The following is a 13,104-nucleotide window of genomic DNA, read 5'->3' as shown; positions in this document are numbered from 1 at the left end:
CTTACACATGTGCCTTGACTCATGAGGAACACATCTATCACGTTGACCAGTAAGCTCCGCCCTTAGATTGTCCGCAATTTGGAGCAGTTTGAAAAACACTTAAACCCAGGATTTTCCAGCTATTTGCGTGAAACTGTATCATCTGTGTGATCTCTTTTTTCACAGGTTCTGTCTGTTGGTCCCATGCCTTCTCCCTTAAACGAATGCCTCACAACACCAAGGTTGCCAGTTCAAGCCTCACTTGATGCAGGCTTCATTAAAGTGCATTGCAAACAACAAGACTGTATTAATGAATACATATGCAATTGATAGAGATAACATGAAATGCTTATCTGAGAAGGTATGTTTTGCAATGTATGACATACTTCATTCTAAAAATAGCCGATCTACAATCTCAAAACCTTTCAGATAGCAACGTGTTTCTGAGCTTGTAGATCGGCTGCTTTCACTGGTTCAGTTTTATCCTCAACAGACAACCTTAGCCTGGACAAAGCTATAGCACTATAGGTAGTGTTGCAGCCTGTCAATCCGAAGGTTGCGCGTTCGATCCCTGTTAATGGCAATAGGTTGAGATGTCCAATCAATCCATTCTGCTTCCATCTCTCTCTCTCTCTTCAATGTATTATGTTTCCATGTCTCTCTCTCTCTTCAATCTATTCTGTTTCCATGTCTCTCTCTCTCTCTCTCTCTCTTCAATCTATTCCGCTTCCATGTCTCTCTCTTCAATCTATTCCGTTTCCATGTCTCTCTCTCTCTCTCTCTCTCTCTTGAGGGGCGGCCATAGCTGAGTGGTTAGTGAGCCAGAGGCCCTAGTTGCCCCAGGTACGATTCCAGGCCAGGCCAGCAAATGAAATTTGTCCCTGAGCAAGACTCTTAACCCCTAATTGCTCACAAGCCCTCATTGGAAACAAGACCGCAAGGACTTTCATGAACGGACCTGTTAAAGGAATTATCCTTATCTCTTCAATATATTCCGTTTCCATGTCTCTCTCTCTCTCCGATCTACAATCTCACAACTTTTCAGATAGCAACGTTTTGTGAGCTTGTAGATCGGCTACGTTCACTAGTTTTCGTTCCGAGGAGACACAAAAATGCCTTTATTGGTAAATGGTATGTGAACCAGTGATCTAGAGTAGTTCGGGACACAGAGGCTTGGTTCATAATGGACGTAAATACTTATAAATATCAACAGACACTACCAGGGAGGCCATATATCTAGCTCAATGAGAAGAGAGGTAACCTCGGAGTCCGTAGATCGCTGGTTCGATCCCTGTCCATGACAATGTATTGAGGTGATCATGATTTGGCATTCTTGGGTTTACACATAGTGTTTCTTGAGGATAGGCTTAGGCGTTGTTTTACTGAGGTTAGGGTTAGTGAGGGTTTAAAATGCTCATTTGTTAATTGCATGGTCTTCTTTCTCTCAACTTCATCCTTCTATGTTTCTATGGCTTATTGTGCATATTACTTGTCATTGCTTCTTTCTGTTTTCTTTCTGCATTCCCTGGCCCCGCTTATCGCTGCTTGCAGCTATATTTAGAATTGTTTTACTTGTGAGACAAAATGCTATGCAGTATGCTGTGCAGCTTTAGGAAAACATGGTTTCTTGCATCTTTGTTTCTGAAGTTATACTAACAGAGTTCTGAAAATCCACCACATTAGCTTCAGACAGACAGACAGACCCTCTAAGGCTAGCCTCTTACATAGCCATGCCTTAAAAAATATAATGACAATAATAATGACTACAGAAGCATACCTTTGTCTTTTCTAGCTCCTTGTTTTTGTCCTGGAGACGCTCCTTACTGTCAGCCAACTGTTTGCAAACAGATGTTACAGATCATGTCAAATAGGATCAAAGCAAACATGAAGTATGCAAATAAATTACATTACATAATTATAATATAATTGCATAAATTACACAAGGCTATATACAGCATTTGGTCATTTCAAATAGCATTCAAACTATTGAATTTAGGATTGCAGGTTGGCTACCCAGGGCTGGCACATTTTGGAAGTCAATCATATTCAATTGGAATGGGATATAACATCTGACTGATACATCGTGATCACATGACTCCAGGGATAATGTGTACTGATTTTTGGACAAAAACTGTAGGAGTAATAGCAAACAATCGAGCTGGGCACAAATGGGCAGGGTCTATATGGGGAGTTAGTTGCGTCAAATCCAAGGAATCCAGGGGGGAAACAAATGTACGCCCTACGGTTCAAGAGTTATAGATTAACACATTGTCATAAATAACTTCTGAACTGTTCTTTGTAGAAAGATGATAACTTTAAAGTTTGTCTCAAGGACATTGAGGTCATCTGGTAATGAGCCATGGCTCAACTCTACACACCTTAAAATAAAGCTTTAAATAAACTACACCATCAACTGAAGCAGACATGTTGGGATATACATGCACTTACTTTGTTACAACATATCCTGTGCAATGGCAAATGAAGGCTGATGGTGAACCAACTCACTTACAGCACCATGCACCCCTTTAAGGTTTTTTTAAAAGATAAGAGGAAACCAACTCACTTACAGCACCATGCACCCCTTTAAGGTTTTTTTTAAAAGATAAGAGGAAAAGCACCATGTAGGCTATTTTCCTTTTACCTCCTGCTTGGCATCTCCCAGCTGTTGACTGAAAACCCTTTCCTGGTGGGTTTTCTCTGCCTTTGAACAAAGAAAATCACAGCTTAAGTAAATTCACTGTCTACTGGATATCAAATATGCCACATTAATCCTAGTTAGAATTGTTTTACTTGAATCCCCTAGAAAATTTAGAATATCCCAAATTGGAAGAGGGCTCTGCCACCAGTCTTGGAGCACCATTAACGGCCCTGGAGGTATCGGAGGCAATTAAATCCCTACAAAGCGGTAAATCACCTGGGCCTGATGGTTATACCACAGAGTTCTTTAAAACATTTTGTGACGTTTTGGCCCCAATCTTGGTAAGGGTATTTAACGATGCCTTTTCAAAAGGCCAGCTACCCCCGTCCCTATCAGAAGCATCAATCACACTGCTGCTGAAGAAGGATAAGGACCCACTTTTATGCAGTAGTTACAGACCCATCTCTTTTAAACGTTGATTTCAAGATTATGTCTAAGGCTTTGTCTAACCGTCTCCAAAGAGTTATACCTAACCTAATTAATCCGGACCAGACTGGCTTTATGCCGGGAAGGCACTCGTCCTCCAACACGAGAAGGCTGTTTAACATTATATACTCTCCTACCACTAGGTTTCCTGAACTTGTGCTTTCCCTAGATGCGGAAAAGGCCTTTGATAGGGTGGAGTGGAGGTATCTGTTTTACTTACTTAAAGGTAGGGTAAGTGATATTTTTTGGTTAAAACAAAAAGTATTTTGTTAAAAGGTTAAAATACTATATTCTGATAGTAATCATTGCTATAGAGTGTTTGTTCAGTAACAGATGTCTCCCTGTCTCTCCAGCTCTTTAATAAACAGAAAATACATTTTTCGGTAGGTGTCAAAATCTCAGCCAATCAGGAGAAAGTACCCATTTTTAAGCTTAATTTGTATAGTGTTCCAGTTAAAATTTTGTCTGCTCATTTCTTAGTGTCATCACTTCCAATTTCACTTGTTTAATCTATATCCTGATTGAGTTCTCTGTCCTGGTTGGATAAAATTGGAAATGAAACTACAAAAAAAAAAAAAAGAACTACAAAATACATTTTCTGTTTTATAAAGAGCTGGAGAGACATGGAGACTCTTTATATGGACAGGACACTCTATAGTAGCGAGCACTATCAGAACATAGACCCATTTTGCAATTATTTGAATAATTGCAAATCACTTACCCTACCTTTAATAAATTCGGTTTTAGCCCTAACTTCATTTCTTGGATTAAACTTTTGTACACATCCCCGGTAGCATCGGTCAATGTCAATGGAGTGAAATCTGGTCTGTTTTCCCTCTCCCGTGGGAATAGACAGGGTTGCCCCTTATCTCCGTCGCTGTTTGTGCTCGCAGTCGAGCCTCTGGCAATATGGCTTCGTAATGAAGAGAGGTTTCAGGGCATTACCCGTTTTGGTTTTACGCATAAGCTCTCCTTATATGCAGATGACCTTCTGTTGTACATTTCTAATCCGTCATCTTCTATTCCTGTAATTTTACGCATTCTAGATCAATTCAAGAAACTCTCTGGTTATAAACTTAACCTCCAGAAGAGTGAATATTTCCCTGTTAATGCCCTGGCCGACAGGCTTCCTCAAACTCTCTTTCCCTTTAAAAAGGCTACGGAGGGATTTAAATATCTGGGAATATTCGTCACCAAAACTTTCATAGAGCTATTCGCAAAAAACATCAGCCCTCTGGTGGAACGTTTTAAGTCTGACTTGGCTAGATGGTCCACCTTGCCTCTCTCATTGCTGGGACGCGTAAATTTGATAGAGATGGTGGTGCTGCCCCGCTTTTTGTATCCCTTTCAACATATTCAGATTTGCCTTTTTTTCTACACTTGATCAGCTCATTAACTCGTTTCTGTGGTGTAATAAGAGGGCTCGGATCAGAGGCGCGGTCCTTCAACTTCCAAAATCCGAAGGTGGTCTAGCCCTTCCCAATCTCCGTCAGTATTATTGGGCATCCAATATCCATAAAATTATTTTTTGGAATACTAATTTGATTCTTGAAGTACAACCCCAATGGGCCAAAATGGAGGCATCCTCCCAGTGGCGTAACTGAGGGGTAGCAAGTGATGCGGTGCGGCGGGGCCACCAGCAGGGGGGGCCCCGCCTGCACTGATACAAATATTTTTACAGCAAAAAAAAAGAAAAAAGTTGATTTATATTGGTCAAATAGAACCGAATTAGACCCGAATTAGACCCGCACGCGCGCGGGGTTGTGCACGTGCGCGCGTGCATGTACGTGGGCCTCACGTGAAACTCCCGCGGGGAGGCCCCGCGATTCTGCGTTACGCCACTGCATCCTCCTCGAATCTCTCTTTATGGTCGGTGGTCTGCTCTCAACTACCTCTCCCGGTTAAACAAGTGTCCAAAAACCCTATCGTAATTCATACATTAAAGATTTGGAACCAGTTTAGGAGGCAATTTGGTCTACATAGGTCCTCAAAAAACAGGAATCACCATTTCCTTCCATCATGTACTGACCCTGTCTTTCGGATCTGGGCAGACAAGGGTCTACGATCCATCAACAACCTTTATACTGACAATGTCTTCTCCTCATTTGCAGCCCTGTCTGCTGAATTCGGCCTCCCCAATTCTCACATGTTTTGCTTTTTCCAAATCAGGCACTTTGTGAAAAGTCAGAACCCTCAGTTCCCGAGCCGGCCACCTGATTCTGTGATAGATTCCTTTTTATCCCTTAGAGCTGGTGAAAGGAAGCTCACTTCAATTATATACGATACTATTTTTACAGTTAATTCGACCCATTTAGATTCCCTGAGAGCTACCTGGGACCAGGACCTTGGTATTACCTTGTCAGATGATCAGTGGGACCATGCTCGAGACCTGGTACATACCTCTTCTATTTGTGCAAGGCACAGACTGTTGCAGTGCAAGATATTACATAGAGTCCACTACACCGATGCAAAGCTGGCCAGAATATACCCTGATAGATCTGATGCTTGTAATAGGTGTAAACAATCGCCAGCAGATTACATGCACATGTTTTGGTCCTGCCCTAAATTATCAACGTTTTGGTCAGAGGTGTTTAACTCCCTTGGGGTGGTGTTGGGTGAACCAATTGACCCGGATCCCCTCACTGCCCTTTTTGGAATCCCTGTAATGCTTAATGCGCGCATCTCCGCACGCCGAGTTGTTGCTTTCACAACCTTACTCGCTAGGAGGCTTATTCTCCTTAAATGGATATGTTACAGTACAATTGGAGAACCAGGACGATTGAAGAAAGCGCGCTTGTTTTTACCACTCAACCAGCAATTCTGTAGAAAAAGCACTAGAGGGAACCACAAGCCAGGCTTTCCAAATAAAGTGCACACACATATATGGCCGCAACCACGCACACACACACACACGCACACGCACACGCACACACACACACACACACACACACACACACACAGTGATCCATGAAAATAACTATTCTGTCCCTATCGGTTCACAACTCGGACGGCGCTGATTCGACTCATCAGAGCATCGGCCGGTCAGCGCGGGCACTCGCGCCTGGAGGCGCGAGTGCCCGCGCCTCCTCGGCCTCAAGCTCTGCTGAGTCGGCGCGCCTCCGTCATGGACAATAACTATTATCACGTGACACGTGCGTGTGAACCATAGAGGTATAGGTGTGAACGTGTGTTCAGCGTTCCCCTAGCGTAGCTTCCTGGTTGCTACGCGGGGGGGTCGGGGGAACAACAACAGACAGGTCCGCGTCGCATCAAAGCCTCGCCTCGCCTCGCCCCGAAGCCCCGTGCCTAAAAACGAGCGCTCTGTCTTCAATCGTCCTCGTTCTCCAATCGTACTGTGACAGATACACCCTTCCCCTCCTACGCATAACAGATGGATTCATGAAATTCTATATTGTCTCAAACTTGAGAGGATCAGGTTCTCCCTTAACGGCTCTCTGAAGATGTTTCACAAAATTTGGCAACCTTTTCTGGACCACATTGACACCCTTACTATGGTGGAAGAACTCGCAGATTAGTGTCTCCCTTGACGGCGAGACTAAATTGGTTCTCCCTCAATGACTCCTTGAATATGTTCCACTAAAAATCTGACAACCTTTCTGGACCTCATTGACATCCTTACTATGGAAAAATAACTCATAAATTAGTGTTCTGTGCAGAGAAACAACCCCCCCCCCTTCTCTCCCCTTCCTATTCCCTGGTATGAATGAGTGTCTTGTCTATTGTTTGTCCTGTCTGTTTATTTTATTATCATTTGTATGTCTTACATTTAACTTATTCATTGATTACTGTATCTATTTTACTGTTTGTTCTGTTGTGCTGTGTTTTGTTTATTTGTTGTTGTTTTGTTTAGTTTTAGGTCAAAAAGACCTCTTTGTTTTCATGATTTTATATGATGCCCTTGTCTTTAATGTCTGCAAAAATAATAAAGAGATTTGTAAAAAAAAAGAATTGTTTTACTTGTGAGACAAAATGCTATGCAGTATGCTGTGCAGTTTTAGGAAAACATGGTTTCTAGTGTCTTTGTTTTTGAGGTTATACTAACAGAGTTCTGAAAATCCACCTCATTAGCTTCAGACAGACAGACAGACCCTCTAAGGCTAGCCTCTTACATAGCCAGGCCTTAAAAAATATAATGACAATAATAATGACTACAGAAGCATACCTTTGTCTTTTCTAGCTCCTTGTTTTTGGCCTGGAGACGCTCCTTACTGTCAGCCAACTGTTTGCAAACACATGTAACAGATCATGTCAAATAGGATCAAAGCAAAAATGAAGTATGCAAATAAATTACATTACATAATTATAGTATAATTGCATAAATATAATTACATAAATTACACAAGGCTATATACAGCATTTGGTCATTTCAAATAGCATTCAAACTATTGAATTTAGGATTGCAGGTTGGCTACCCAGGGCTGGCATATTTTGGAAGTCAATCATATTCAATTGGAATAAGCAATATTACACGAGAGGGTGTGCTTTACCGTCATTATTGGCACGCCAGTGATGCGGTCAGGAAAGAGGCGAAGCCGAGTTCCGCGAGCATCACTGAAGTGCCAATAATGTAAGGTAAAGCAGACCCTCGAGTGTAATATTGCGATTATACAACAGTTACCAACAAAACACATCCAAATGTATTCATTTTGTGGGCCAATTAATAACAAAAATGTTTCGCTATTATCCGTTTCCCTGTAAAGAGAAGAGTTTTTAACTGAGAGACATTAAATAGTCCCTGTAGCAGCGCTTTGAGTTTGAGGCACCGTCTCATCAACACAGCTGAGCTATCAATGCTTGCGCAGTGGAATGAATTCCAGTAGGCTATATGCTCCGTCGTACGACCGTGTCACGTGGCCAAAATAACTGATCTACAAGCTGACAACGTGTCGCGATGGCGACGCGTTGTGAACTTGTAGATCGGCTATTTTCGCCGTGCGATACCTTCGTACGATAAAGTATAACATACACTGGACTGTTAACGAAATGGGAGTCATTTTACTTTAACACAGGAAGATATTTATAACCTTCTAACCATTGATCAACCGTAAGTCCACCAAATAAGTCAAAATTAACAACATAGTCCATTTTGCATAGCTGTTTGTTCTCCGGTGGCGGCGGTGGGTCAGGCTACTGTCTGTTTGTTTTCCTACCGTGGGACAGCGTGACTTCACAGCACAGCTGTGCCATATATGGTCTAATCAGGTGCGGACTGCAGTGCGGAGTGATTTATTAATGTGATTAGGCCCGTGCTATGATGCTGGTTTGAAGCACGGCTAGATAGCTATTTCAGCCAATCAGATTGCTTGGTCGGAACTACCTGTTGTATAATGGGATATAACATCTGACTGATACATCGTGATCACATGACTCCAGGGATAATGTGTACTGATTTGTGGACAAAAACTGTAGGAGTAATAGCAAACAATCGAGCTGGGCACAAATGGGCAGGGTCTATATGGGGAGTTAGTTGGGTCATATCCAAGGAATCCAGGGGGGAAACAAATGTACGCCCTACGGTTCAAGAGTTATAGATTAACACATTGTCATAAATAACTTCTGAACTGTTCTTTGTAGAAAGATGAGAACTTTAAAGTTTGTCTCAAGGACATTGAGGTCATCTGGTAATGAGCCATGGCTCAACTCTACACACCTTAAAATAAAGCTTTAAATAAACTACGCCATAAACTGAAGCAGACATGTTGGTATATACATGCACTTACTTTGTTACAACATATCCTGTGCAATGGCAAATGAAGGCTGATGGTGAACCAACTCACTTACAGCACCATGCACCCCTTTAAGGTTTTTAGCAGCTGCTGCAAGCGAGCTGCTCTACAAAGAGACAGACACATTTTCATCCACGACACCTATTCAACACCTATTCATCATTGGCTTTCCTGGCTGTCCTTCACTCCTTTAAGCCAATGGGGACACTCCCCGTTTAAGCCAATGGGGACGGCCCGTCCTCCGCAGTACCCCCCCTCCCCTCCCCACCCTGAGGAAATCAAGGCTCCTTTCTTCAACAACAGTACGCTGCAAGTGCAACTTAGCCTCAACTACAGAGTTAGCTTAAACGCTAGTGTGCTTCCTCAGACCTAGTTGGGCTATTAAGTTAATATTTGGCCATGTTCACCCTGACTTTAATCTTCGCTATTGTTGGGAGGACCTGTGTGTTGTCTAAGGGCGGTTTCAGACTGGATCCGTTTGAATCGAAGCGTTCCCGAGTACGCTTGGCTTCTCCCAGCTGGTCAGCATTCACACTGGCCAAAATCCTTTCGAGCTCGAGACCATTCAATTTAGCAGTAATGGTAAATATGTGCCTCATGGGGGCGCTGTTGACTATGGGGCTTTGGAAGAGAGAATGTCATTCACAGAAGAAAAGTCACTCTAGAGTGAATAATAAAGTTTGACTGTGTTCCTGACGTTGTCTTGAGTTATAATAACAACAGATCAACAATACACAACCAAAGCAGTGTGTGCACTGGTCTTTGAAACCTCGAAATGTAACGTCGTCTGTTAATATGATATTGGCGTCACGGACGCATCCTTGGTATGACGTCACGGACTCATCCTTGGTGTATTTATCCTTATAAATACGTTCGCCACACATGTGTTTTTTGTTTATTATTTTTCACGGCTCGCGCTACTCAAACACTAGCGGGATTATTATTTCTTGTCAACATTCAAGTAGAACTATGAGAAGGTATAACCCAGCTAAAATAATGTGTAGTTATAAAAAATATAAAAGGATATATGATTAGCAGTCCACTTCCTTCTCTTGGTACGGATGGATTCACACTGCAACGTACCGTTCCCGAGCGCGCAGCAATCGGACCCGAGACTACCTCCCCAGGTGGTTTCGAGTACGGTACGGTGATGCGTTACGGGGAACGGTTCGCTACGTTCACACTACCACAACATCTGCCATGTGGTCCGGGGTGCGCACCCGGGACCATAGTGTGAAACCGCTCTAAGAAGGTTGCCAACACTTACATTAAAAACATAATTAGCGTTTACCGTCGTACATTCAATGTTGCCAGGTTTGGCGAGAAGTCAGGCGCTGGCACATTTTGGAAGTCAATCATATTCAATTGGAATGGGATATAACATCTGACTGATACATCGTGATCACATGACTCCAGGGATAATGTGTACTGATTTGTGGACAAAAACTGTAGGAGTAATAGCAAACAATCGAGCTGGGCACAAATGGGCAGGGTCTATATGGGGAGTTAGTTGCGTCATATCCAAGGAATCCAGGGGGGAAACAAATGTACACCCTACGGTTCAAGAGTTATAGATTAACACATTGTCATAAATAACTTCTGAACTGTTCTTTGTAGAAAGATGAGAACTTTAAAGTTTGTCTCAAGGACATTGAGGTCATCTGGTAATGAGCATGGCTCAACTCTACACACCTTAAAATAAAGCTTTAAATAAACTACGCCATAAACTGAAGCAGACACGTTGGGATATACATGCACTTACTTTGTTACAACATATCCTGTGCAATGGCAAATGAAAGCTGATGGTGAACCAACTCACTTACAGCACCATGCACCCCTTTAAGGTTTTTAAACAGATAAGATGAAAAGCACAATGTAGGCTATTTTCCTTTTACCTCCTGCTTGGCATCTCCCAGCTGTTGACTGAAAACCCTTTCCTGTTGGGTTTTCTCTGCCTTTGAACAAAGAAAAACACAGCTTAAGTAAATTCACTGTCTACTGGATATAAAATATGCCACATTAATCCTAGTTAGAATTGTTTTACTTGTGAGACAAAATGCTATGCAGTATGCTGTGCAGTTTTAGGAAAACATGGTTTCTTGCCTCTTTGTTTCTGAGGTTATACTAACAGAGTTCTGAAAATCCACAACATTAGCTTCAGACAGACAGACAGACAGACCCTCTAAGGCTAGCCTCTTACATAGCCAGGCCTTAAAAAATATAATGACAATAATAATGACTACAGAAGCATACCTTTGTCTTTTCTAGCTCCTTGTTTTTGGCCTGGAGACGCTCCTTACTGTCAGCCAACTGTTTGCAAACACATGTAACAGATCATGTCAAATAGGATCAAAGCAAACATACAGTATGTCAATAAATTACATTACATAATTATAATATAATTGCATAAATATAATTACATAAATTACACAAGGCTATATACCGCATTTGGTCATTTCAAATAGCATTCAAACTATTGAATTTAGGATTGCAGGTTGGCTACCCAGGGCTGGCACATTTTGGAAGTCAATCATATTCAATTGGAATGGGATATAACATCTGACTGATACATCGTGATCACATGACTCCAGGGATAATGTGTACTGATTTGTGGACAAAAACTGTAGGAGTAATAGCAAACAATCGAGCTGGGCACAAATGGGCAGGGTCTATATGGGGAGTTAGTCGCGTCATATCCAAGGAATCCAGGGGGGAAACAAATGTACTCCCTACGGTTCAAGAGTTATAGATTAACACATTGTCATAAATAACTTCTGAACTGTTCATTGTAGAAAGATGAGAACTTTAACGTTTGTCTCAAGGACATTGAGGTCATCTGGTAATGAGCCATGGCTCAACTCTGCACACCTTAAAATAAAGCTTTAAATAAACTACGCCATCAACTGAAGCAGACATGTTGGGATATACATGCACTTACTTTGTTACAACATATCCTGTGCAATGGCAAATGAAGGATGATGGTGAACCAATTCACTTACAGCACCATGCACCCCTTTAAGGTTTTTAAAAAGATAACATGAAAAGCACCATATAGGCTATTCTCCATTTACCTTCTCTAAGGCAAATCCCAGCTGTTGATTGAGAACCCTTTCCCGTTTGGTTTTCTCTGCCTTTGAACAAAGAAAAACACAGCTTAAAGAGGTGGTGCCATGGTTTTGCACTTTTTCTGTTTTTCGTGTGTCTATGAGGTTGATAGAACTTCATTAAGCCCCCTGGTGGTGTTTTTATGGTGTTTTATGTCTTCTCTGACTATTTTGAGTTTCTTCCTGGAGGCTGACGTGCCAATAGAAAAACAGCACTTTAATGACACAGTAAAATTATACCCTCCCCCTCATTATCATAACACAACAGGTGTGGGCATGAGGAGGAGGACGGACTAGGACAGGTGGTTGTGCTCATAGACATATAAAGGTAGACGCCTCATTCGGCTCTGAAGCGTGTGTATCTCGGGCGCGCTTCCTGCTTCCGCAGGGCTGCCGTGTGCGTCACACACGCGGAAGTTCGGTAGGCCAATCAGAGGCAGGTGGGGGCGGGTCATTTTGTAACCCAGCTTTTAACCCTTTAAGATGCAGCAGCTGTGCGCAGCATCTAGTTAGTTGGAACTTGGCAAACTCCACACTCTATTTGTGAAATACAAATAAGAGACATGGTCCTTTTTCATATCAAGGTCCATTATTTATTCAGCATTTGAGTCACGGAACACCGTTTGATAAGCTTTAGCCTCTCACACCCAAAACGTAGAATATGTTATCGTTCGATAAGATGTTGTCAAAATAACAATTGTTTACGTTCTCTAATTGTGTACTTGTTTAGTAAGTAATGCAGATGTTTAACAATTTGACTCTTGAGAGTGTGAAATGTTATATTCAAGATTTAAAGATCTATAAGGGTCCATTTGGTTATCAACTCTCCATCATTTAGCTGGGTACCACCTACCCCCCCAAGGACCACTGGTGGTTCCCGGACCACTGGTTGAGAACCATTGCACTGACAAGTCCCGGAAAAGACGCACTGTGATTGGCCAGTAGTCAACGCACTGTGAGCGCTGTGATTGGCCAGTAGTCACTTTGAGTGACAGGTTCCCTGCGGAAGACGGAAGTGCCGCCGTGTATTGCGATACAAGTCGCCCCAATGAACTGCAGAGGCCAATGAGGTATCTAGGTTTCTAATATCTATGGTTGTGCTAAGGTGGTGGAGGAGGTGCTAAGGTGAGAACCAGGTATACTTAAGCCA

The 13,104-nt window shown here is 42.3% G+C and overlaps 1 protein-coding gene across 8 annotated transcripts in view; it reads right to left on the bottom strand.

The window, feature by feature from the left end:
• The window catches only part of LOC308083791 (uncharacterized protein), a 74,425-nt gene that overhangs the window by 23,624 nt on the left and 37,697 nt on the right, over nt 1-13,104 (bottom strand). For 6 of the 8 annotated variants that reach the window (XM_080426142.1, XM_080426140.1, XM_080426143.1 and 3 more), the window contains 6 exons: nt 11,922-11,981; nt 11,104-11,160; nt 10,746-10,805; nt 7,287-7,343; nt 2,621-2,680; nt 1,757-1,813 (listed from right to left, as the gene is read on the bottom strand). In XM_080426142.1, the coding sequence (XP_080282268.1) occupies nt 1,757-1,813; nt 2,621-2,680; nt 7,287-7,343; nt 10,746-10,805; nt 11,104-11,160; nt 11,922-11,981 (351 nt within the window). The remainder of the gene's footprint in view (nt 1-1,756; nt 1,814-2,620; nt 2,681-7,286; nt 7,344-10,745; nt 10,806-11,103; nt 11,161-11,921; nt 11,982-13,104) is intronic. The other 2 variants (XM_080426145.1, XM_080426147.1) reach the window with 1 other exon arrangement.

The sequence above is a fragment of the Gymnoscopelus braueri genome, assembly GCF_963280865.1.
Source record: "Gymnoscopelus braueri genome assembly, chromosome: 4".
In the NCBI taxonomy this organism is placed as follows: Eukaryota; Metazoa; Chordata; class Actinopteri; order Myctophiformes; family Myctophidae; genus Gymnoscopelus; species Gymnoscopelus braueri.
Note: the sequence above shows the minus strand (reverse complement) of the source record. Positions and strands in the feature narration are given on the sequence as shown.